Source organism: Ursus maritimus, unplaced genomic scaffold (assembly GCF_017311325.1).
Source record: "Ursus maritimus isolate PB19 unplaced genomic scaffold, ASM1731132v1 scaffold_3, whole genome shotgun sequence".
Classification (NCBI taxonomy): domain Eukaryota; kingdom Metazoa; phylum Chordata; class Mammalia; order Carnivora; family Ursidae; genus Ursus; species Ursus maritimus.
Genome location: NW_024425563.1, coordinates 12,525,838 through 12,549,549, shown reverse-complemented (window position 1 = coordinate 12,549,549; position 23,712 = coordinate 12,525,838). Strand labels below are relative to the sequence as shown.

The window sequence follows — 23,712 nt, the reverse complement described above, 5'->3', positions numbered from 1 at the left end:
TAACTGGGTGTATGAGTTAACATTTCTGAAATTCTGTACATATATAGTACAGATGAATGAATAAAATATAACAAATAGTGGGAGCTGGGTCTGTCACTGTGGATAGGTAAGTTACAGAGAAGCAAGAGGAGAAGGCTAGAATCAGGCACATGGTACTGAATTTGTGTTGGAGCATCTGTGCATGCATATTTAGATGAATTTTTATATATCTGTGGATCGATTAATATGTGATATAAATAAATGATATAAGAAATGTCTCTTCTTTTTAAAAAGTATTTGGCTGTTCTATTACCATTCTCTTGACATATAAATTTTATTTTTTTTCCAAGTCTAAGCCCTTTATTTTTTTTATTACTTTTTTAATAATAATTTTTTATTATGTTATGTTAGTCACCATACAGTATATCCTTAGTTTTTGATGTAATGTTCCATGATTCATTGTTTGTGTATAACACCCAGTGCACCATGCAATATGTGCCCTCCTTACTACCCATCACTGGCTCATCCCAATCCCCCACCCCCCTTCCCCTCTGAAGCCCTCAGTTTGTTTCCCAGAGTCTACAGTTTCTCACGCCATATACATTTTAGAGTCAGTTTGTCCAGAACTCAAAAAAGCTTGTTGGGATAGTGATTGGGACTGTGTCAAATCTATAGTTAAGTTATTAAAGCCCTGCAATATAAGACTCCCTCCATTTATGTATGATTGTAAACTTTCTGCCTCACCATGGGGTGAGTAGGGGTTCTTTGAGAGTAGGAGGTCAACTCCTGTTCCTTCTTCTGTCTCTGATACTTTTTCTTTAGGTCTCATTTCAAATGTAGGCATACTTGTCTTTCCTCTGCAATGCTAGGCTTGCTCCTTTGTCTTCCATCCACATGCACAGTGGGTTTTCCTTTACATTTTATACCTTTATATTACTATAATACCATTGTCTAATAGGGTTTACAACTCCTAAGAGGCCATATACTATTATCAGGCCATTCTAGTATTTTAGAGTCCTTATCCATTTTTCTTGCATCCCCCAAACTTTCCAATACAATGTGCCAGTATTGTGTTTAGAAACTGTGCCTGATGTCATGTGTCCCTCTCAGGTACACCAGCAGTAGTTAGCAATTACGTGCTGCTTATTATAGACTCTGGATCAGAGGAGTTGACCAAACCCTGGAGATTTCCCTATTCACATGCCATATCTGAACAGTTACTTTTATACCAAAATATTCATAAAATTCACTATTAATAACTCTTAAGAATTCAAAATAAAAGGACAGAAGCTTTATTCACTATCATAGTGGCATTAATCACAATTGTCAAGAAGCAGAAATGACTCAGAGTCTACCAAATGAATTTATAAACAAAACATGGTGTAAACATACAATGGAATTTTATTCAGACTGAAAAAGCAATGAAATTCTGATACATGCTCTAGCATACGTGATCCTTGAAAACATTGCTAAGTGAAATAAGCCACACAAAAAAGGGACAAATGTGGTATGGTTCCATTTATTCAAGGTACCTAGAATAGTGAAGTTGATAGAGACAGAAAGTAGAATAGTGAGTAGCAGGGGCTTGGGGAGAGGGAAAGTGGGAGGTAGTAATTAATGGGTACCAAGTTTCAGCTTAGGATGGTAGTGTTCTGGAGATGGGTAGTCGTGATGGTTGCACCACAATGTGAAAGTACCTAATGCTACTGAACTGTACATTTAAAATGGTTAAAAATGGTAAATTTGTGTTATGCATTTTTTATCACAATAAAAAAGAAAAAATATCAAATAATTGTAAATGATTTGTATAGTGAATCATCAGACTGTTGCTCTTCCCCTTCTGATCCATGGTGTTTTCATACTCTTCAGGGGTGACTTTGTCCAACTGTTTCTTTTGCTAGTATATGCTTAGAAACAATATACAGCTATTTCTTAGCTTATCAAGTAGTTTTTCCTTTAGTTAATAATTGCCTTATTTTAAAATTCTGCTTCAATACTCACTCTTTCTTTTTCCTGCTTGTATATCTTTACTGATATCATAAACCTAACAATAAATTATATCTTGTGCTTTGTGCTCTGCAGGCTTGGTTTGCTATCAAGTTTGGATGGGGCAGACTCTCCAAAATCCTTCTAACAGAGAACTCATATGAGGTAAGCTATTTTGGATGCTTTTATTCCAGCATCATACTTTATTGTCACTTTGACCAGATAAAAACACCTCCACACCAGCCACTGGGGATGCCTTGCTGCAGAACCCCCCCAACTGCCCCATGGGCACCCCCAGTACTATACCTCACCCTGGCCTCCAGAATCAATGCAGGTTGATTGAGCTGTGGCTGAAGGCTAGTGAACATCACAGACACTTAGTTCAAATCTGCAGACCAAAGAGAATCCACAAACTCGAGCATTAGCTCTTTCTTTTGGGAAAGCAAAAGACACCTGGTCTGGGGCACTGCATGATCTAGAGGACAAACAAGCTTAAGCATTTGGCCACAAGAGGGCTCAAGAAGCAAGTGTATCCATACAAGTTCTGAGAAAGCCTCTGAATCACTAGAATCACTCAGAATCGCTAGCTGGACTGCTAGAAGATCATTTTCTCCTGATATCAATCAGTGATTTATCTAATCCGTTAATCCATGAATGAAAAGTGAAATATTATTCAACGATAAAAAAGCGAATCTCGTCCTTTGCCAACAACATGGATAGCAAGATAGTGACGTGGATAAACCTTGAGGGCATTACATCAAGTGAAATAAATCAGACAGAGAACAACAAATATTGTACAATCTCACTTAACACTTGGAATTTAAAAAGCCAAACTCATGGAATAGAGAATGGACTGGTAGTTGCCAGGGGCTGGCGAATGGGGGAAATTTGGAGACGTTGGTCAAAGGGAACAAACCCCTAGTTCTAAGATGGGTAAGGTCTGGGATCCAAGGTACAGCATGGTGACTACAGTAAACTACACTGCATTGTATACTTGAAAGTTGCTAATAGAATAGATCTTAAATATTCTCATTATAAAATAAAAAGTAATTGTGTGAGCTGTTGGATATGTTAACTACTTTATTATGGTAATCAGTTCACAGTATGTATGTGTATACAGTTATTCATATTTGCATAATTACATAAAGAAAATTCTGGAAGGCAGTGTGGGTAACTGATACCACGGGGCTGTTAGGAGTAAGAGTGGAAGAAGTTTTTCTACTGCATAACTTTTTTTTCAATAATTTTATTTACATATGAGAGAGAGAGAGAGTGAGAGCCGGGGGAGGAGCAGAGGGAGAGGGACAAGTGGACTCCATGCTGAGCGTGGAGCCGGCTACTGAGCTCATCTCAGGATGCTGAAATAACTACCTGAGCCAAAACCAGGAGTTGGATGCTTAAGTGACTGAGCCCCCCCAAGCCCCCCAATTGCATAGCATTTTCTATTGTTTTGGTATGTGTTTCATGAGAATGTGTTATGAATGAAATCCTGTATTATCAATTGGGCACGTATTGCATGGTGCACTGGCTGTTATACGCAACTAATGAATCATCGAACTTTACATCAAAAACCAGGGATGTACTGTATGGTGACTAACATAATATAATAAAAAAATATAAAAAAAAATAAAAGAAGTAAAGTTATTCTCTGTTTTTCCAGTGTCTTAGGGTTAATTAAACTCCTGCTTTTAAGTGCCTGGAAGGTTTGATTGTTTATGTAAATATCTCATTATTTTTAGCAGATGAATATTTACTTAAGTCCAGATACTCTGTAAAGTTTGTTTAGCTGAATGTAGAAAATGGGATAAATATAGGGGAGGAGATACGGAGTTTCACATTTTTCTACCTGTGCCTTTGGTCACTTTGTGATGACATACAGGGATTCTTTAGATATTGAGAGGACTCTGATATTATCTTATATGCATGTTGGAAATATCTTTTATCAGTCTTCTTTAACTTTTTTAAAAAAATTTAAAAATTTTAATTCTAGTATAGTTAACACATAGTGTTGTATTAGTTTCAGGTGTACAATGTAGTGATTCAATGGCTCCGTACATTTCTCGGTGCTCATCATGACAAGTGTACTCATAATCCCCACCACCTATTTCACCCATCTCCCCACCAGTTTGCTCTCTATAGTTGAGTCCATTTGTTGGTTTATCTCATTTTTTCTTTGTTTTGTTTCTTAAATTCAACATATGAGTGAAATGATATGCTATTTGTCTTTCTCTGACTTATTTCACATAGCATTATACTGTCTAGATCCATCTATGCTGTTGCAAATGGCAAAATTTTATTCTTTTTTATGGCTGAGTAATATTCATATATATATATATGTAGGCTGTGTGTGTGTGTGTGTGTGTGTATATATATATAAAGGCTGCTTCTTTATCCCTTCATTTATTGATAGACACATGGGCTGTTTCCATAATTTGGCTGTTGTAAATAATGCTACAATAAACATAAGGATGCATATATCTTATTGAATTAGTGTTTTTGTATTCTTTGGGTTAATATATAGTAGCAGAATTACTGGGTCATATGGTAATTCTATCTTTGATTTTTTGAGGACCCTCCATACTATTTTCCACAGGGGCTACACCAGTTTGTATTCCCACCAACAGTGCCAGAGTGTTCCTTTTTCTCCACATCCTTGCCAACACTTGTTGTTTCTTATGTTTCTGATTTTTGCCATTTTGACAGGTGTGAGATGATATCTCATTGTAGTTTTGATTTGCATTTCCCTGATAAGTGATGTTGAGCATCTTTTCACTTATCTGATGACCATTTGTTTGTTTTCTTTAGAGAAATATCTGTTCATGTCTTCTGCCCATTTTAAATTGAATTGTTCTTTTATTGTTGAGTTAAAATTCTTTTTATATTTTGGAAACTAATATTTTTTAAAATTTAAATTCAATTAGCCCACATATAGTACATCATTAGTTTCAGTTGTAGTGTTCAGTGATTCATCAGTTGCGTATAGCACCCAGTGCTAATCACATCACGTGGCTTCCTTAATGCCCATCACCCATTCACCCCATCCCCCCACACACCTCTCTTGCCACAACCCTCAGTTTATTTCCTGGAGTCAGTAGCCTCTTCATGGTTTGTATCCCTCTCTGATTTCTTCCCATTCAGTTTTCCCTCCTTTCCCCTATGATCCTCCGCACTATTCCTTATGTTCTGCATATAAGTGAAACCATATAATTGTCTTTGTCTGCTTGACTTATTTCACTTAGCATAATACCCTCTAGTTCCAACCACTTCAATGTAAATGGTAGATATTCATCCTTTCTGATGGCTGAGTAATATTCCATTGTATATATATGAACCACATCTTTTTAATCCATTCATCTGTTGAAGGACATCTTGGCTCCTTCCACAGTTTGGCTATTGTGGACATTGCTGCTATGAATATTGGGGTGCATATGCCCCTTCTTTTTACTGCATCTATATCTTTGGGGTAAATACCCAGTAGTGCAATTGCTGGGTCGTAGGATTGCTCTATTTTTAATGTCCTGGGGAACCTCCATACTGTTTTCCAGAGTGGCTGTACCGGCTTGCATTCCCACCAACAGTGTAAGAGGGTTTCCCTTTCTCCACATCTTTGCCAACATTTGTTGTTTCCTGTCTTGTTAATTTTAGCCATTCTGACAGGTATGAGGTGTTATCTCATTGTGGTTTTGGTATGTATTTCCCTGATGGCCAGTGATGTGGAGCATTTTTTCATGTGTCTGTTGGCCATTTGAATGTCTTCTTTGGAGAAATATCTGTTCATGTCTTCTGCCCATTTCTTGACTGGATTATTTATTTTTTGGGTGTTGATTTTGATAAGTTCTTTATAGATCTTGGATACCATCTCTTTAACTGTCATGTCATTTACAAATATCTTCTCCCATTGAGTAGGTTGATTTTTAGTTTTGTTCACTGTTTCCTTTGCTGTGCAGACACTTTTTATTTTGATGTTGTCCCAATAGTGTATTTTTATTTTTGTTTCCCTTGCCTCAGGAGACAGATCTAGAAAAATGTTGTTACAGCTGATGTCAGAGAAATGACTGCCTGTGCTCTCTTCTAGGATTTTTATGGTTTTAGGTTTCACATTTAGGTCTTTAATCCATTTTGACTTTATTTTTATGTATCTACATATGAAAGTGGTCCAGTTTCATTCATTCTTTTGCATGTAGCTCTCCAACACCATTTGTTGAAGATACTGTCTTTCCCATTGCATATTCTTGCCTCCTTTATTGAAGATTAACTGGCTATATAAGCATGGGTTTATTTATCAGCTTTCTATTCTGTTCTGTTGATCTATGAGCCTAGTTTTGTGCCAGTACTATACTGTTTGATCACTACAGCTTTGTACTATATGTTGAAATGTGGCATTATGATACCTCCAGTTTTGTTCTTCTTTGTCAAGATTGCTTTGGCTATTTAGGGTCTTTTGTGGTTCCATACAAAGTCTGAGATGATTTGTTTTAGTTCTGTGAAACATGATGTTGGTTTTGTGTGTGTGCATGTGTGTTGTGGAACTTTATTTATTTGTTTTATTGTTATGTTCAATTAGCCAACATATAGTATATCATTAGTTTTTGATGTAGTATTCAACAATTCATTACTTGTGTATAGCTGTTGGTTTTTTGGTAGGGATTGCAGTCAATCTGTAGATGGCTTTGGGTTGTACGGACATTTTAATAATATTTGTTGTTTCAATCCAGGAGTGTGGAATATCATCCCATTTGCTTGTGTCCTCTTCAATTACTTTCATCAGTCTTTTATAGTTTTCAAAGTACAGGTCTTTCATCTCCTTGGTTAAGTTTATTCCTAGGTATTAGTATTTTTGGTGCAATTATAAATGGGATTGTTTTCTTAATTTCTCTCTGCTACTTAATTATAGTATCTAGAAATGCAATGAATTTCTGTATATTGATGTTGTATCTTGCAATCTTAGTGATTTCATTTATCAGTTGGTAGTTTTTGGTGGAGTCTTTTGGGGTTTATATATATAGTATCATGTCATCTGCAAATAGTGAACGTTTGACTTCTTCCCGACCTGTTTGGATGCCTTTTATTTCTTTTCTTGTCTGATTGCTATGGCTAAGACGTCAGTACTATGTTGAATAAAGGTGGTGAGAGTGGACATTCTTGTCTTGTTCCTGAGAATAAGTTCTCAGTTTTCCACCGTTAAGTATGATGTTAGTTGCGTTATTTCATATATGGCCTTTATTATATTGAGGTATGTTCTCTCTAAACCCACTTTGTTGAGGGTTTTTTTTTTTTTTATCATGAATGGATGTTGTACTTTGTCAAATGCTTTTTCTGCATCTTTTGAAATGACCATATGGTTTTTATCCTTTCTCTTGTTGAAGTGATGTATCACCTTGATGGACTGGTAAAGATTCAACTACCCTTGCATCCTAGGAGTAAATCCCACTTGATCATGGTGAGTGATGTTTTTAACATATTGTTGGATTTGGTTTGCTAATATTTTGTGGAGGATTTTTGCACCTATGTTCATCAGAGATATTGGCTTGTAATTCTCTTTTTTTGTAGTATCTTTATCTCTTTTGGTATCATGGAAATGCTGGCCTCATAGAATGCATTTTTTGAAGGTTTCCTTTGCCTTCTATTTCTTGGACTATTTTGAGAAGAATAAGTATTTATCTTTCTTTAAATGTTTGTTAGAATTCATTTATGAGGCTATCTGGTCCTGGACTTTTGTTTGTTGGGAATTTTTTGATTACTGATTCAGTTTCTTTGCTGGTAATCAGTCTGTTCAAATTTTTCTATTTCTTCTTAATTCAGTTTTGGGAGGCTATGTTCTAGGAATTATCATTTCTTCTAGGTGGTCCAATTTGTTGACATATAATTTTCATAATATTCTCTTCTAATGCTTTGTATTTCTGTGGTGTTGATTATTTCTTCTCTTTTATTTTTTTAAAAAAGATTTTATTTATTTATTTGACAGAGATAGAGACAGTCAGCGAGAGAGGGAACACAAGCAGAGGGAGTGGGAGAGGAAGAAGCAGGCTCATAGCGGAGGAGCCTGATGTGGGGCTCGATCCCATAACGCCGGGATCACGCCCTGAGCCGAAGGCAGACGCTTAACCGCTGTGCCACCCAGGCGCCCCCTTCTCTTTTATTTTTGATTTTGTTTATTTGAGTTCTCTCTTTCTCTCTCTCTTTCCCTCCACCTTTCTCTCCCTCCCACCCTCTCTCTGTGTTTCACTTAGTCTTGTTAAGGTTTATCAATTTTGTCACTCTATTCAAAGGACCAACTCAAGGTTTTATTGATCTATTCTCTGATTGTTTAATTTCAATTTCATTTATTTCTCCTCTAATCTTTCTTTTCTTTCTTTTTTCTCTTTTCTTTCTTTCTTTCTTTTTTTTTTTTTTTTTACTGTTTTTTGGTTTGTTTATTCTTCCTTTTCTAGCTCTTTTAGGTGTAAAGTTAGGTTGTTTATTTGAGTTTTTCTCGCTTTTTGAGGTAGACCTATATTGCTACTAACTGGAGTCTTAGAACAGTTTTTGCTGCATCCCAAAGAGTTTTGTACTGTTGTGTTTTCATTTTCATTTGCGCCCATGCATTTTTTAATTTTCTCTTTGATTCTTTCCTTTACCCGTTCATTGTTTAGCAGCCTGTTATTTAACCTCCATGTATTTGTGTCCTTTCTAGATTTTTTCTTGTGGTTGATTTCTAGTTTCGTAGTATTGTGGTCAGAAAAGATGCATGGTATGACTTCATTCTTTTTGAATTTGTTGAGACTTGTGTGGCCTCACATGAGATCAGTTCTGGAGAATGTTCTATGTGAACTTTAAGTTTTTTTATTTATTTGATGGAGAGACAGAGAGAGAGAGAGAGAACAGGGGGAGAGGCAGGTGGAGATGGAGAGGGACAGAGAGAATCTCCATGCTGAGCATGGAGCTTGATGAGGGGCACAATTTCACAACCTTGAGATTATGACCTGAAATGAAATCAAGAGTCAGATACTTAACTAATTGAGCCACCCAGGTGCTCCTCTATGTGCACTTTATTTTTTTAAATTTTTTTTATTATATTATGTTAGTCACCATATAGTACTTCCCTGGTTTCTGATGTAAAGTTCGATGATTCATTAGTTGCGTATAACACCCAGTGCACCATGCAATACGTGCCCTCCTTACTACCCATCACCCGTCTATCCCATTTCCCCACCCCCCTCCCCTCTGAAGCCCTCAGTTTGTTTCTCAGGGTCCATAGTCTCTCATGCTTCATTCCCCCTTCTTTTTTTTTTTTTTTTGATTTTTTAAAATGTTTTTTGGATTCTGGCTCTGGAGACCAGAGAAGGGTCTGAGTCCTCCGTGGGGATGGGGAGGGAATCAGAAAGTCTTCTTGGATGAGGCTACACAGGGTTCAGGACTTGAAGGACAACAGCACCCAGGCTGAAAGAGAAGGACAGGCCCAGCCCTCACAAGCTCTGAGGTTTTGGGCAACTTTTTTTTTTTTTTTTTGATTTTTTATTATATTATGTTAGTCACCATACAGTACATCCCCGGTTTCCGATGTAAGGCTCGATGATTCATTAGTTGTGTATAACACCCAGTGCACCATGCAATACGTGCCCTCCTTACTACCCATCACCAGCCTATCCCATTCCCCCACCCTCCTCCCCTCTGAAGTCCTCAGTTTGTTTCTCATAGTCCATAGTCTCTCATGTTTCATTCCCCCTTCTGATTACCCCCCCTTTCTTTATCCCTTTCTTCCCCTACCGATCTTCCTAGTTCTTATGTTCCATAGATGAGAGAAATCATATGATAATTGTCTTTCTCTGCTTGACTTATTTCACTTAGCATTATCTCCTCCAGTGCCGTCCATGTTGCAGCAAATGTTGAGAACTCGTTCTTTCTGATAGCTGAGTAATATTCCATTGTATATATGGACCACAACTTCTTAATCCAGTCATCTGTTGAAGGGCATCTCAGTTCCTTCCACGATTTAGCTATTGTGGACATTGCTGCTATGAACATTGGGGTGCATATGGCCCTTCTCTTCACTACGTCTGTATCTTTGGGGTAAATACCCAGTAGTGCAATGGCTGGGTCATAGGGTAGCTCAATTTTTAACTTTTGTTTTGTTTTGTTTTTGTTTTTGTGTTTTGTTTTGTTTTGTTTTTTAAAAAGCTGAACTTTATAATTTTTTTATGATTCCATCTTATGTTATCTATTAAGAAGTAAAAGTGGAATCCAACCCCAATACTCTGGGTCCCGGCCCTCTGCACTTCTTTTTTTTATTTTAATGTTTTTTTATTAAATTATGTAGTCACCATACAGTACATCCCTGGTTTCTGATGTAAAGTTCGATGATTCATTAGTTGCGTATAACACCCAGTGCTCCACACTGTTTTCCAGAGTGGCTGTACCAATGGGATTCCCACCAACAATGTAGGAGGGATCCCCTTTCTCCACATCCTCTCAGCAATTGTTGTTTCTTGCCTTGTCAATTTTTGCCATTCTAACTGGTGTAAGGTGGTATCTTAGTGTGGTTTTGATTTGAATTTCCCTGATGGCTAATGATTTTGAACATTTTTTCATGTGTCTGTTAGCCATTTGTATGTCTTCATTGGAAAAGTGTCTGTTCATATCTTCTGCCCATTTTTTGATTTGTTTATTTGTTTCTTGTGTATTGAGTTTGAGAAGTTCTTTGTAGATCTTGGATACCAGTCTTTTATCTGTAGCATCATTTGCAAATATATTTTCCCATTCCGTGGGCTGCCTCTTAGGTTTTCTGACTGTTTCCTTGGTTGTGCAGAAGATTTTAATCTTGATGTACTCCCACAAGTTCATTTTTTCTTTTGTTTCTCTTGCCTTTGGAGATGTGTCATGAAAAAGGTTGCTATGGCCGATGTCGTAGAGGTTGCTGCCTATGTTCTCCTGTAGGATTTTGATGGAGTCTTATCTCACATCGAGGTCTATCTTTCCATCTTTTTATGTCTTCCTCAATGTCTTTCAAGAGTGATTTATAGTTTCTAGAATATAGGTCCTTTACGTCTCTGGTTAAGTTAATTCCAAGGTAACGTATGGTTTTTGGTGCTATTGTAAATGGGATGGATTCCCTAATTTCTCTTTCTTCGGTCTCGTTATTCGTGTATAGAAATGCAACTGATTTCTGAGCATTGATTTTGTATCCCGCCACGTTACTGAATTGCTCTATAACTTCTAATAGTTTGGGAGTGGCTTCTTTTGGGTTTTCCATATAGAGTATCATGTCATCTGCAAAGAGAGACATTTTGACTTCTTCTTTGCCAATTTGAATACCTTTGATCCCTTTTTGTTGTCTGATTGCTGTTGCAAGGACTTCTAGTACTATGTTGAATAATAGTGGCGAGAGTGGGCATCCTTGTCGAGTTCCTGATCTTAAGGGAAAGGCTTCCAGCTTTTCCCCATTGAGAATAATATTTGCAGTAGGCTTTTCATAGATGGCTTTTATGAGATTGAGAAATGTACCTTCTATTCCTACACTCTGAAGGGTTTTAATCAGGAAAGGATGCTGTATTTTGTCAAATGCTTTTTCGGCATCGATTGAGAGGATCATATGGTTCCTGAGTCTTTTCTTGTTGATATGATGTATCACGCTGATTGATTTGCGAATATTGAACCACGCTTGCATCCCAGGTATGAATCCCACTTGATCGTGATGGATAATCCTTTTAATGTACTGTTGGATTCTATTAGCAAGTATCTTGTTGAGGATTTTGGCGTCCATATTCATTAGGGAAATCGGTCTGTAATTCTCCTTTTTGATGGGGTCTTTGCCTGGTTTGGGGATCAAGGTAATATTGGCCTCATAGAATGAGTTTGGTAGCTTTCCTTCTGTTTCTATTTTTTGAAATAGCTTTAGGAGAATAGGTATTATTTCTTCTTTGAATGTTTGGTAGAATTCCCCAGGAAAACCGTCCGGGCCTGGAGTTTTGTTATTTGGAAGGTTGTTTATCACTGACTCAATTTCTTCATAATTAATTGGCCTGTTTAAGGAATCAATTTCTTCCTTTTTCAATCTTGGTAGTTTATAGGTTTCCAGGAAGGATTCCATCTCTTCCAGATTGCTTAGTTTATTGGCATATAGCTGTTGATAAAAATTTCTAATAATCCTTCCAATTTCAATGGTGTTCGTCGTGACCTCTCCTTTTTCATTCATAATTTTAATAATCTGGGTCCTTTCTCTTTTCTTTTGGATAAGTCTTGCCAGTGGTCTGTCAATTTTATTGATTCTCTCCAAGAACCAGCTTCTAGTCCTGTTGATCTGCTCTACTGTACTTCTGGTTTCTGCTTGATTGATTTCAGCTTTAATTTTGGTCAACTGCTTCCTTGTGCGTGGATTAGGCCTGTCCCTCTGTTGCTGTTCCAGCTTCTTGAGGTGAGAATATAAAAACTGCATTTTAGATTTTTCTATTCTTTTGAGTGAGGCTTGGATGGCTATGTATTTCCCCCTTAGGACTGCCTTTGCAGTATCCCATAGGTTTTGGACTATTGTATTTTCATTCTCATTGGTCTCCATAAATTGTTTAATTTGATTTTTGATTTCCTGGTTTATCGAGTCATTCCTGAGCAGGATGGTTCTTAGTCTCCAAGTGTTTGAGTTTCTTCCAAATTTTTCCTTGTGGTTGAGTTCCAATTTCAGAGCGTTGTGGTCTGAGAATATGCAGGGGATAATTTCAATCTTTTGGTATCGGCTGAGACCTGTTTTGTGTCCCAGAACATGGTCTATTCTTGAGAATGTTCCATGGGCATTAGAATAGAATGAGTATTCTTTGGTTCTGGGGTGTAGTGTTCTATATATATCTAAGAGGTCCAACTCGTCGAGTATGGCATTCAAAGCCTTTGATTCTTTGCTTAGTTTTTGCCAGGGTGTTCTGTCTATTTCTGAGAGTGGAGTTATATATCTATGAGGTCCAACACGTCGAGTATGCCATTCAGAGCTCTTGTTTCTATGTTGGTTTTCTGCTCTGGTGCTCTGTCTATTGCTGATAGTGGAGTGTTGAGGTCCCCTACTATTAACGTATTTTTATCTATATGTCTCTTTATTCTGGTTAAGAGTTGGCTTGTGTATCTTGCTGCTCCCCTGTTGGGGGCATATATATTTATAATTGTCATATCCACTTGTTGGATACATCCTTTAAGAATAATATAGTGCCCTTCTGTGTCTCTAACTATAGTCTTTAGTTTAAAATCCAATCTGTCTGATATGAGAATTGCTACCCCAGCTTTCTTTTGAGGTCCATTGGCATGAAAGATGGTATTCCATCCCTTTAATTTCAGTCTGAATGTATCTTTAGGTTCAAAATGAGTCTCTTGTAGACAGCAAATGGATGGGTCATGTTTTTTTATCCAATCTGCAACCCTGTGTATTTTATGGGAGCATTTAGGCCATTCACATTGAGAGTGATTATTGAGAGAGATGATTTTAATGATGCCATGTTGCCAGTAAAGTCTTTGTTTCTATAGATTGTGACTTTCTGTTCTGTATCACTCTTGGGGCCTTTTTACCTTTGTAGAACACCCCTTAATATCTCCTGTAGGGCTGGTTTCGTGGTTATGAAATTGGTCAATGAACACTTTAAAACAATGTGTATTTTGCTATTTTAAGATGGAATGTTCTGAATATATCTGTTAGATTTATCTGGTCTAATGTGTCATTCAAAGCCATACTGTTTCCTTATTGATTTTCTGTTTGAATGTTCTATCCATTGATGTAAGTGAGATGCTAAAGTCCCCTACTATTATTGTATTATTATCAAATACTTCCTGTATTTTTGTTAATAGGTGCTTAATGTATTTGGGTTCCTATGTTGGGTGCACAAATGCTTACAATTGTTATATCTTCTTGTTGGATTGTTACCTTAATGATTATAAAGTGTCCTTTGTTTATTGTTACAATCTTCATTTTAATATCTATTGTGATATGATAAGCACTGGGTGTTTTACTGAACTAGTGAATCATTGAACATTATATCAAAAACTAATGCTATAGTATACCTTGGCTAATTGAATTTAAATTAAAAAAAAGATACTTCCTTAAAAAAAAGTAAAGCCTGTTGTGTCTAATATAATTATCACTACCCTGGCTTTCTTTTCACTTCATTTTGCATGAGCAGAGCTTTTCTATCTCTTCATTTTCTATCTGCATGTGTCTTTAGATCTGAAATGAGTTTCTTGTAGGCAGCATAAAGATGAGTCCTGCTTTTTTTTTTAATAATAATATTTTTTATTATATTATGTTAGTCACCATACAGTACATCCCTAGTTTTTGATGTGAAGTTCCATGATTCATTACTTGCGTATAACACCCAGTGCACCATGCAATACGTGCCCTCCTTACTACCCATCACCAGCCTATCCCATTCCCCCACCCCTCCCCTCTGAAGCCCTCAGTTTGTTTCCCAGAGTCCATAGTCTCTCATGCTTCCTTCCCCCTTCTGATTACCCCCCCTTTCTTTATCCCTTTCTTCCCCTACTGATCATCCTAGTTCTTATGTTCCATAGATGAGAGAAATCATATGATAGTTGTCTTTCTCTGCTTGACTTATTTCACTTAGCATTATCTCCTCCAGTGCCGTCCATGTTGTAGCAAATGTTGAGAACTCGTTCTTTCTGATAGCTGAGTAATATTCCATTGTATATATGGACCACAACTTCTTAATCCAGTCATCTGTTGAAGGGCATCTCGGTTCCTTCCACGATTTAGCTATTGTGGACATTGCTGCTATGAACATTGGGGTGCATATGGCCCGTCTCTTCACTACGTCTGTATCTCTGGGGTAAATACCCAGTAGTGCAATGGCTGGATCATAGGGTAGCTCAATTTTTAACTTTTTAAGGGACCTCCACACTGTTTTCCAGAGTGGCTGTACCAACTTGCATTCCCACCAACAATGTAGGAGGGATCCCCTTTCTCCACATCCTCTCCAACATTTGTTGTTTCTTGCCTTGTCAATTTTTGCCATTCTAACTGGCGTAAGGTTGTATCTCAGTGTGGTTTTGATTTGAATTTCCCTGATGGCTAATGATTTTGAACATTTTTTCATGTGTCTGTTAGCCATTTGTATGTCTTTATTGGAAAAGTGTCTGTTCATATCTTCTGCCCATTTTTTGATTTGTTTATTTATTTCTTGTGTATTGAGTTTGAGAAGTTCTTTGTAGATCTTGGCAAAGAAGAATTCAAACTATCTCTCTGTGCAGATGACATGATACTCTATATGGAAAATCCAAAAGAATCAACCCTCAAACTTCTAGAAGTTATAGAGCAATTCAGTAATGTGGTGGGATACAAAAGCAATGCTCCGAAATCAGTTGCATTTCTATACACGAACAATGAGACTGAAGAAAGAGAAATTAGGGAATCCATTCCATTTACAGTAGCACTAAAAATCATATGTTATCTCAGAATTAACTTAACCAGAGACGTGAAGGATCTATATTCTAGAAACTACAAATCACTCTTGAAAGCCATTGAAGAAGACACAAAAAGATGGAAAAATATTCCATGCTCATGGATAGGAAGAATTAACATAGTTAAAATGTCTATGCTACCGAGAGCAATCTATACTTTCAATGCCATCCCAATCAAAATACCGATGACATTTTTCGAAGAATTGGAACAAACAGCCCTTAAATTTGTGTGGAACCAGAAAAGGCCCTGAATCACCAAGGAACTGTTGAAAACGAAAAACAAAGCTGGGGGCATCACGTTGCCGGATTTCAAGCTGTACTACAAAGCTGTGATCACAAAGACAGCATGGTACTGGCACAAAAACAGACACATAGACCAATGGAACAGAATAGAGAACCCAGAAATGGACCCTCAGCTCTTTGGGCAACTAATCTCTGACAAAGCAGGAAAAAACATCTGGTGGAAAAAAGACAGTCTCTTCAATAAATGGTGCTGGGAAAATTGGACAGCTACATGCAAAAGAATGAAACTTGACCACTCTCTCACACCATACACAAAGATAAACTCCAAATGGATGAAAGACCTCGATGTGAGACAGGACTCCATCAAAATCCTACAGGAGAACATAGGCAGCAACCTCTACGACATCGGCCAAAGCAACCTTTTTCATGACACATCTCCAAAGGCAAGAGAAACAAAAGAAAAAATGAACTTGTGGGACTACATCAAGATTAAAAGCTTCTGCACATACAAGGAAACAGTCAAAAAAACTAAGAGGCAGCCCACGGAATGGGAGAAGATATTTGCAAATGACACTACAGATGAAAGACTGGGTCTTGCTTTTTTATCCATTCTGTCACCCTATGTCTTTTGTTTGGAGCATTTAGTCCATTTACATTCTACGTAATTATTGATAGGTATGTACTTGCTGTCATTTTGTTACTTGTTTTGCATTGACAGTTTTCTTGATTTCTTTCTTCTCTTGCCATCTTCTCTTATGGTTTACTGGCTTTCCTTAATGATATGTTTGGATTCTTTTCTCTTTATTTTTTGCATATCTATTACTGGTCATTGACTTGTGGTTACCGTTAGGTTTATATGTAACCTGTTATGCATATAGCAGTCTGTGGTAAGTTGTGGTTGCTTATGTTTGAACCCATTCTTTACTCCTATCCCCACTGCCCTCCATTTTAGGTATATGGCATCATACTTTTCATCCTTTTATTTTGTGAATCCCTTGACTGCTTTTTATAGATATACTTAATTTTACTGTTTTTTTGCTTCCTACCTTATAACTCCTGCTTATGGTCTTTCCTTTCTAATCAGAGTCCCCTTTCACACTTCTTGTAGGTCTGGTTTAGTGGTCATGAATTCCTTTAACTTTTGTTTTTCTGGGAAATACTTTATCTCTCCTATTATTCTGAATGATAGCCTTGCTGGATCGAGTATTCTTGGTTGCAGGTTTTTTTCTTTCAGCATTTTGAATATATCATCACACTCCTTTCTGTCCTGTAACATTTCTGCTGAAAAATCAGTAGATAGTCTTATGAGGTTTCCCTTGTATGTAACTGTTTTCACTTGCTACTTTTAAAACTCTCTCTTTATCACTACTTTTTGCCATTTTAAATACCATGTGTATGGGTGTGGACCTCTTTGGGTTGATTATGTTGGGGGCTCTCTGTGCCCACTCAATCTGGGTTTCTGTTTCCTTCCCCAGATTCAGGAAGTTTTTAGCTAGTATTTCTTTTAATAAAATTTCTACTGTTCTTCTCTTTCTTCTTCTTTTGTGATCCCTATAATGCAAATGTTATTATACTTCATGGTGTTGCTGAGTTCCCTCAATCTAATTTTATTTTTATTTTATTTTTATTATTTTTTTCTCCTGTTCAGCTTGACTGTTTTCCATTACTTTGTCTTCCTGGTCACTGATCTGTCTTTGTGCATCCCCGGTCTACTTTTTATTGCATCCATGTATTCTTTCAGAGTTTTCATCTCTGATCAGATATTTTTATGTTTTCCATCTCTTTGTTAAGAGTCTCACTGAGGTCCTCTACTCTTTACACAAGTCCAGTGAGGATCTTTATGACCTTTGCTTCAAATTCTCTATCATACATATTACTTATCTCTGTTTCATTTAGGTCTCTTGCTGTGATTTTCTCCTGTCCTTTCATCTGGGACACATTCCTGTTTCCTTTGTCTGACTGTTCTGCCTTTCCTTGTATTAGGAGGGTCCACTATGTCTCCTGTTCTTTTTTGTTGTTTGTTTTAAGATTTATTTATTTATTCTGTATTTCCTGTTCTTGAAGTAGTGGCCTTATGAAGAAGAGGTCCTATACAGCCCTGTATGGCAATGTGTCTTCATCAGAACCTGGCACTTCAGGGATGTCGTCTATGTGTGTTATGTACACCTTACTGTTGTGGCTGAGCTGTTTTTCCTACAGTCTGTTCATCTGCAATGGCTCCCTTTGTGTGTTGTGGGCAGTTTTTGGTCCTTGTGTTGTTACTGGGCCAGTCTGGGGCTGTCTTGAGCTTGAGTTGAGTGAGATCATGCATTTGCCCAAATAGTGGTAACACCAAACTACAAGGGACTTTCCCTGTTTTGTTCCTTGAGAAGGTTTTGTTGGTGTGTGTGGCCTGCAGTCAGGGTAGGTGTTTGCCCCCAGCTCACTGCTGGGGTGTAGTCAGATTGGTGTGTGTGGTTATTGAAGTCTCTTTATTTCTGAATTTGAGTTATATTTATCAGTATGAATCTCTCCTCTCTACTCCCCCCCCCACTCTGCGTGTGTGTATATATACACATATAAAGATATATATACACACATATATGTATGTGTATTTTCTATGTGTCTTTTTAGTGCGCTAGTTCATTGACCAACCCAATAACAATGAGCATGCCCTTTGGGCCCAGATCATGATCCTAAGTGACTATTAAACCATAAGAAACAAATGCTTCTGAAGAATTGTCTGATTCCAGGTCTGAAGAAGGAAATCAACTGGATGAGCCTGGAACATTTTGTCACACCAGATGTCAAAGATTACTAGGGACATGTTAAAAGGATTTGGAAGCCAAACTGAAGAGACTTTTTTTAGCCAATATAGGACAAGATGTAGTTTGAAAATATAATAATTACAGTAATTTAAAACCCATTGAATATAGTTAGATTTATGAGTCCCAAATGGTACTTATAAGTTATTAGCCTTCAAAAGTGATTAAGGAACCTTATTCATTATTTTGAGATCTGATAAATGAAAAGATTCAAGTAATTATTTGGGGTAAATGTATAGTAAATGAAAATATCAAGGCATTCTAGATAATTATTGGAAAAATGTTAGAATTACAATATCACCATTTCACTACCCTCAATGAAATACTAGGTTTATACATCAACTGTTTCTTTTTTTTTTTTTATAATGATTTTTTATTATATTATGTTAGTCACCATACAGTACATCCCCGGTTTTTGATGTAAGGCTCGATGATTCATTAGTTGACATCAACTGTTTCTAATATCATGTGTAAGAGAAAACTAGACCTTATGTGTCTTTTGGTGAAAAAATATAACAATCCTTCAATTTTTTTTTCTTTCTTTTCTTTTCCCAAGAGAGTGGGAGAGGGGCAAAGGGAGGGGGAGCGAGGAAATTTTAAGGAGGCTCCACGCCTAGTGCAGAGTTCCTGGAGAGACTTGATCTCATAACCCTGAGATCATGAGATGAGCCAGAATCAAGAGTTGGACAGTTCCCTCTCTGAGCCACTCAGGGGCCCTTAACAATCCTTCATTTTATGAAAACTGGTAGAGCTTAGTCTGATCAAGCCTCTGAATTCAGCTGCCAGTTTACAGGAAAATATGTGGAGAACAGAAAGATACATTTAACCTTAATGTGAGGATGAAATCACCAAAATACCGACTGTGGGAAGCTACTGACAAAACAACTTGTGAATTCAACAGATAGATTATAAGGAAAAGAAGGGTGCTGAAGGCATCTACAGATTAAAAGAACTAAAAGGATACATGAAATTTTAAAGAATGGGCAAGGCTAAGGTATAGTGTGTAGTGATGTAAATTTAGGTGGTAAAACCATTAAGAAATGCAGTGAAGTGATTATTGCGAAAACATAGTGACTTTTGGGGAAGTGAGGATTGTAATTGCAATGGAGCATGCAGATCTAGGGGAAGGGAAACCCCCAACTCCAGCCTCTCTGCCCTTCCTCTCTCACCAAAGGTACAGGGATGCGGAAAGTCACAAGCCAGGGGCACAGGCTCACTAAAAGACTGAGACATAATCTATAGGATTGTAGAATGCTGAATGCTTCACTCCCTCTACTCCTTACCACCACATTAGTGGGGCTCGTATATAATAACAGAGGATTACAACAGAAAGAACTGTGAGTCTAAGACCTTGTTTAAGAAGGAGATTCTAACAAAACAAACAATCATATTGGACAAAAAGAGAGAGATAAACCAAGAAACAGATGCTTAATTATAGAGAATGAACTGATGGCTATCAGATGGGAGGTGGATGGGAGGATGAGTTAAACAGGTATTGGGGATTAAGGGGTGCACTTGTTGTGATGGGCATGGGATGTTGTGTATAAGTATTGAATCACTGAATTGTAGAACTGAAACTAATATTACACTGTATGTTAACTAGCTGGAATTTAATAAAAACTTAAAAAAAAGATGGAGATTCTAGGGAAACACAAAGACAACACGTGAGACGAAAATAAGAACAAGAGATTTAATTCACCTGTGACACCCACAGCTACAGTAAACAGTAAATGCAACCCAACTCATAGGCAAATAAACATAAAACCTCATATAGAAGACCTGTTTTCCTCACTTGTCTTTTTCCATTATGTAATGTCCAGCTTACATTGAAACATTAAAAGGCATACTAAAACAAACAAACAAACAAACAAACAAAAGAAAACAAAGTGTGAAGAGACAGGGCAAACATGAGAACCAGACTCAGATATGGTAGAAATGTTGAAATGATCAGACTGGTATTTTAAAATAATTGTATGTTTGAACACTACATCAAAAACTAATGATGTAGTATACGTTGGCTAATTGAACTTAAGAAAAATAAATAAATAAATAAATAAATAAATACAAATAATTAAAAAAATAAAATAACTGTATGTTTAAAATGCTAAGGACTCTAGTAGAAGAGTGGACAAAATGCAAGAGCCAATGGGTAACATCTGCAGAGCAATGGAAACTATAAGAGAATAAAAATGAAGTGGTAGAAAAAAAACAATGTAAAGAAAAATTAAGAATGGCTTTAATGAACTCAGCAAGAGTGTACATGGTTGAGGAAAGAATTATTGAGGTTAAAGATATGTCATGAGAAACTTCCAGAACTGAAATGTAGAGTGAAAAATGAATGAAAAAGATAAAACAGAGTATCTAAGGGTTTTGGAACAATTGTAAAAAGTATATCTTACGTGTCATGGGGTCATGAGGAAGAACAGACAAACTATTAGAAATAATAATGACTAAAAACTTTCTATAGATAACGAGAGGGGAAAAAAGAGAGAGAAAGAGAGGCAAACCAAGAAACAGAGTCTTAACTATAGAAAATAAATTGATGGTTACCAGAGGGGAGGTCTGTTGGGGGATGGGTGAAGTAGGTGATGGGGATTAAGGAGAGTGCTTGTTGTGATGATCAGTGGGTGACATATGGAAATGTTGAGTCACTATAATGACACCTGAAAGCAATATTACACTCTATGTTAACTAAGTGGTAATTAAATAAAAACTCAAAAACAAGAGAATATAAATTAATGCAACTTTTTGAGAGTGATTTGATAACAGCTAAGAATTTAATACAATTAAAAAGTTGTACAACTTTTCAGATGTGAGAATATTTATTGCAGCAGCAATATAGACATGAAAAATTGGAGAAAATGAAATGTTCATCAGCATATTCGTTAAATAATGATCAGTATTTTCATAAGTGAATATTTATTAAGCCATAACTTTAAATGTGATTGACAGATCATTGTTAATGTGGAAAAGTTTAATAGGCACACAAACATGCATATAACACACACACATATATATATAATAAGAAGAAGGTAGCAGGACAATATATTTATTAAAATATCATTTACTTAAAAAGAACATATACAGATTTTTTTTTAAGATTTTATTTATTTATTTGACAGAGAGAGAGACAGCCAGTGAGAGAGGGAACACAAGCAGGGGGAGTGGGAGAGAAAGAAGCAGGCTCCCAGCAGAGGATGTGGGGCTCAATCCCATAACGCCGGGATCACGCCCTGAGCCGAAGGCAGATGCTTAACGACTGAGCCACCCAGGCGCCCCAAGAATATATACAGATATTCTTGTAAGCACACAGAAAAGTACTGAATGAATGCGCTAGAAATTTATAATAATAATTTATAATCGTATTTAGCTCTAGGAGATGGATCAGGAGAGTCAAACAAATGGGGAGAGGGCTATTTGCACTTCACCTTATATCCTTCCTTTCGACCTGTGCTACTTTTATGAAAAATGACATTTGTTTCTTAAATCATAAAACTAAATATTTTATTTTTTTATTTTTTTTTTAAAGATTCTATTTATTCATTTGACAGAGAGACAGCCAGCGAGAGAGGGAACACAGCAGGGGAGTGGGAGAGGAAGAAGCAGGCTCCCAGCGTAGGAACCCGATGTGGGGCTCGATCCCGGAATGCCGGGATCACGCCCTGAGCCGAAGGCAGAAGCTTAACGACTGCGCTACCCAGGCGCCCCAAAACTAAATATTTTAAATGTGCTTTTGCTGTTTTACTCAGCATCCCAGCCATCCTCACATTTATGTAGTATTTTGTTGTTGTTGTTGATTCTGAATATTGTTTCTTCACTTTCACCCTTCAATTCAAGCAACACGGGAAGGTGACCTGAGAGCATCTTAAGGTTGAGAAGGGAAATGTATAGCTGAATAGCCACAGTTGGATGCACATCGGAAGGCCTGGAATGGGCTGTGGCATTAACAGAATGTGAATTTGGAGTAGGTGGCAGGTCCTCTCTCTCTTACCAGGTTCTCGTAACTGTGGACAGAGGGTATGTGTAGAGAATGTGCAGAGATCCTCTGGGAAAGATGTGCTTCATGAAACCTTGGGGATGAAGAAGAAGATTTAGTGACCTCTAGGTTTTGATGTGTATCTTTTGTAGGCATTAGTAGACTCATCAGCTTGGGGGTAGCTTAGGCTCCGTAGGGATAAATGGAGTCAGGGAGAAGCACAGAGCAGATCAGGGTACTCACTCCTCACAGCTTGGTTGTTGTGATGAGTAAGGGTCTGGAAGGAAGGCAGCCTGGACATTGAGAAATTCTGACTGGGAGTTTTTAAGTTTGCCCAACGCACAGAACTTTTCCAGGATCTAAAATTTGATTACCCTCAGGAGGGAAGACTGAAAGTTTCTTTAGCTTTTCCTTGACTACATCCCTAGTGTGTCTCTGAAAGTGAGCAAATTATTCCTCAGTGTATAACTATCCTTGGGGATAGACAAGGTAGAGAAAGAAGGAGGCAGAGGGAATGAGGGAGGGGGAGATAAGTGGATTCCTCTCAACACTACTTCTGGACATTTTCCCAAGCTCCTGTGTGTGGATGGTGTTCTTTGCCATAAGTGGAGACAGCAGGAGCTTCCCCTGCCTCCTAAGCATGGCTCTTTACTAGCCATGGGTAGCTTGGGTTGATGCCTGAAGAGCAATAGAACTTTCCTGTCCAGTCCCCATCTCTGGAGGTGAGTGTCATTCAGGTATCCCATTTAGTGAAGGAGAGAGTAGAAGAGCATTATCATGAGAGGGTCTAGGCTTGGCTGCCATATAGAACAAGGACACCTAGAGCCTGAAGAGTGAACTAAGGGAGCTACAGAGTAGATGGCTCTCCATCAGATCATCCCTCCATAGCAAAGGGCAGGTTGATGGTGCCTGTGCTGGCAATGGGCACACTCTGCCACCACCTGAATCCCTGCTCTCTCATTTTTCATCCTGTCTTCCTTACATCTGCTTGCCATCTTGTTGGGGATCTCCTGGAAGAGAGACTGCAGGTTGACTGGGCAGTGCTTTGGGGAAGAGCGAATGGAGAGAAAGGTAGTCAGGTTGGATGCTCTTCATTTCTTCATTGATTTCTTCTTTGATCTATTAATTGATATATTCATTTAAAATATTTATAGAATATATACTTTGTCAGACTGTTCTTGTCACAGGTGCTAATACAAGAAACATAAAGAGGGTATGGTGACTAACATAATATAATAAAAAATCATTACTAAAAAATAAAAAAATAATAAATTTATTTTTCTGAACCAAAAAAAAAAAAAA

At 37.4% G+C, this 23,712-nt stretch overlaps 1 protein-coding gene across 1 annotated transcript in view; it reads left to right on the top strand.

Annotated features, from left to right (window-relative positions):
• MGAM (maltase-glucoamylase) overlaps positions 1 to 23,712 on the top strand; it is a 232,736-nt gene that overhangs the window by 70,730 nt on the left and 138,294 nt on the right. Inside the window, exon 4 of the mRNA XM_008697325.2 lies at positions 2,062 to 2,130. Coding sequence (XP_008695547.1) covers positions 2,062 to 2,130 — 69 coding nt within the window. The remainder of the gene's footprint in view (positions 1 to 2,061; positions 2,131 to 23,712) is intronic.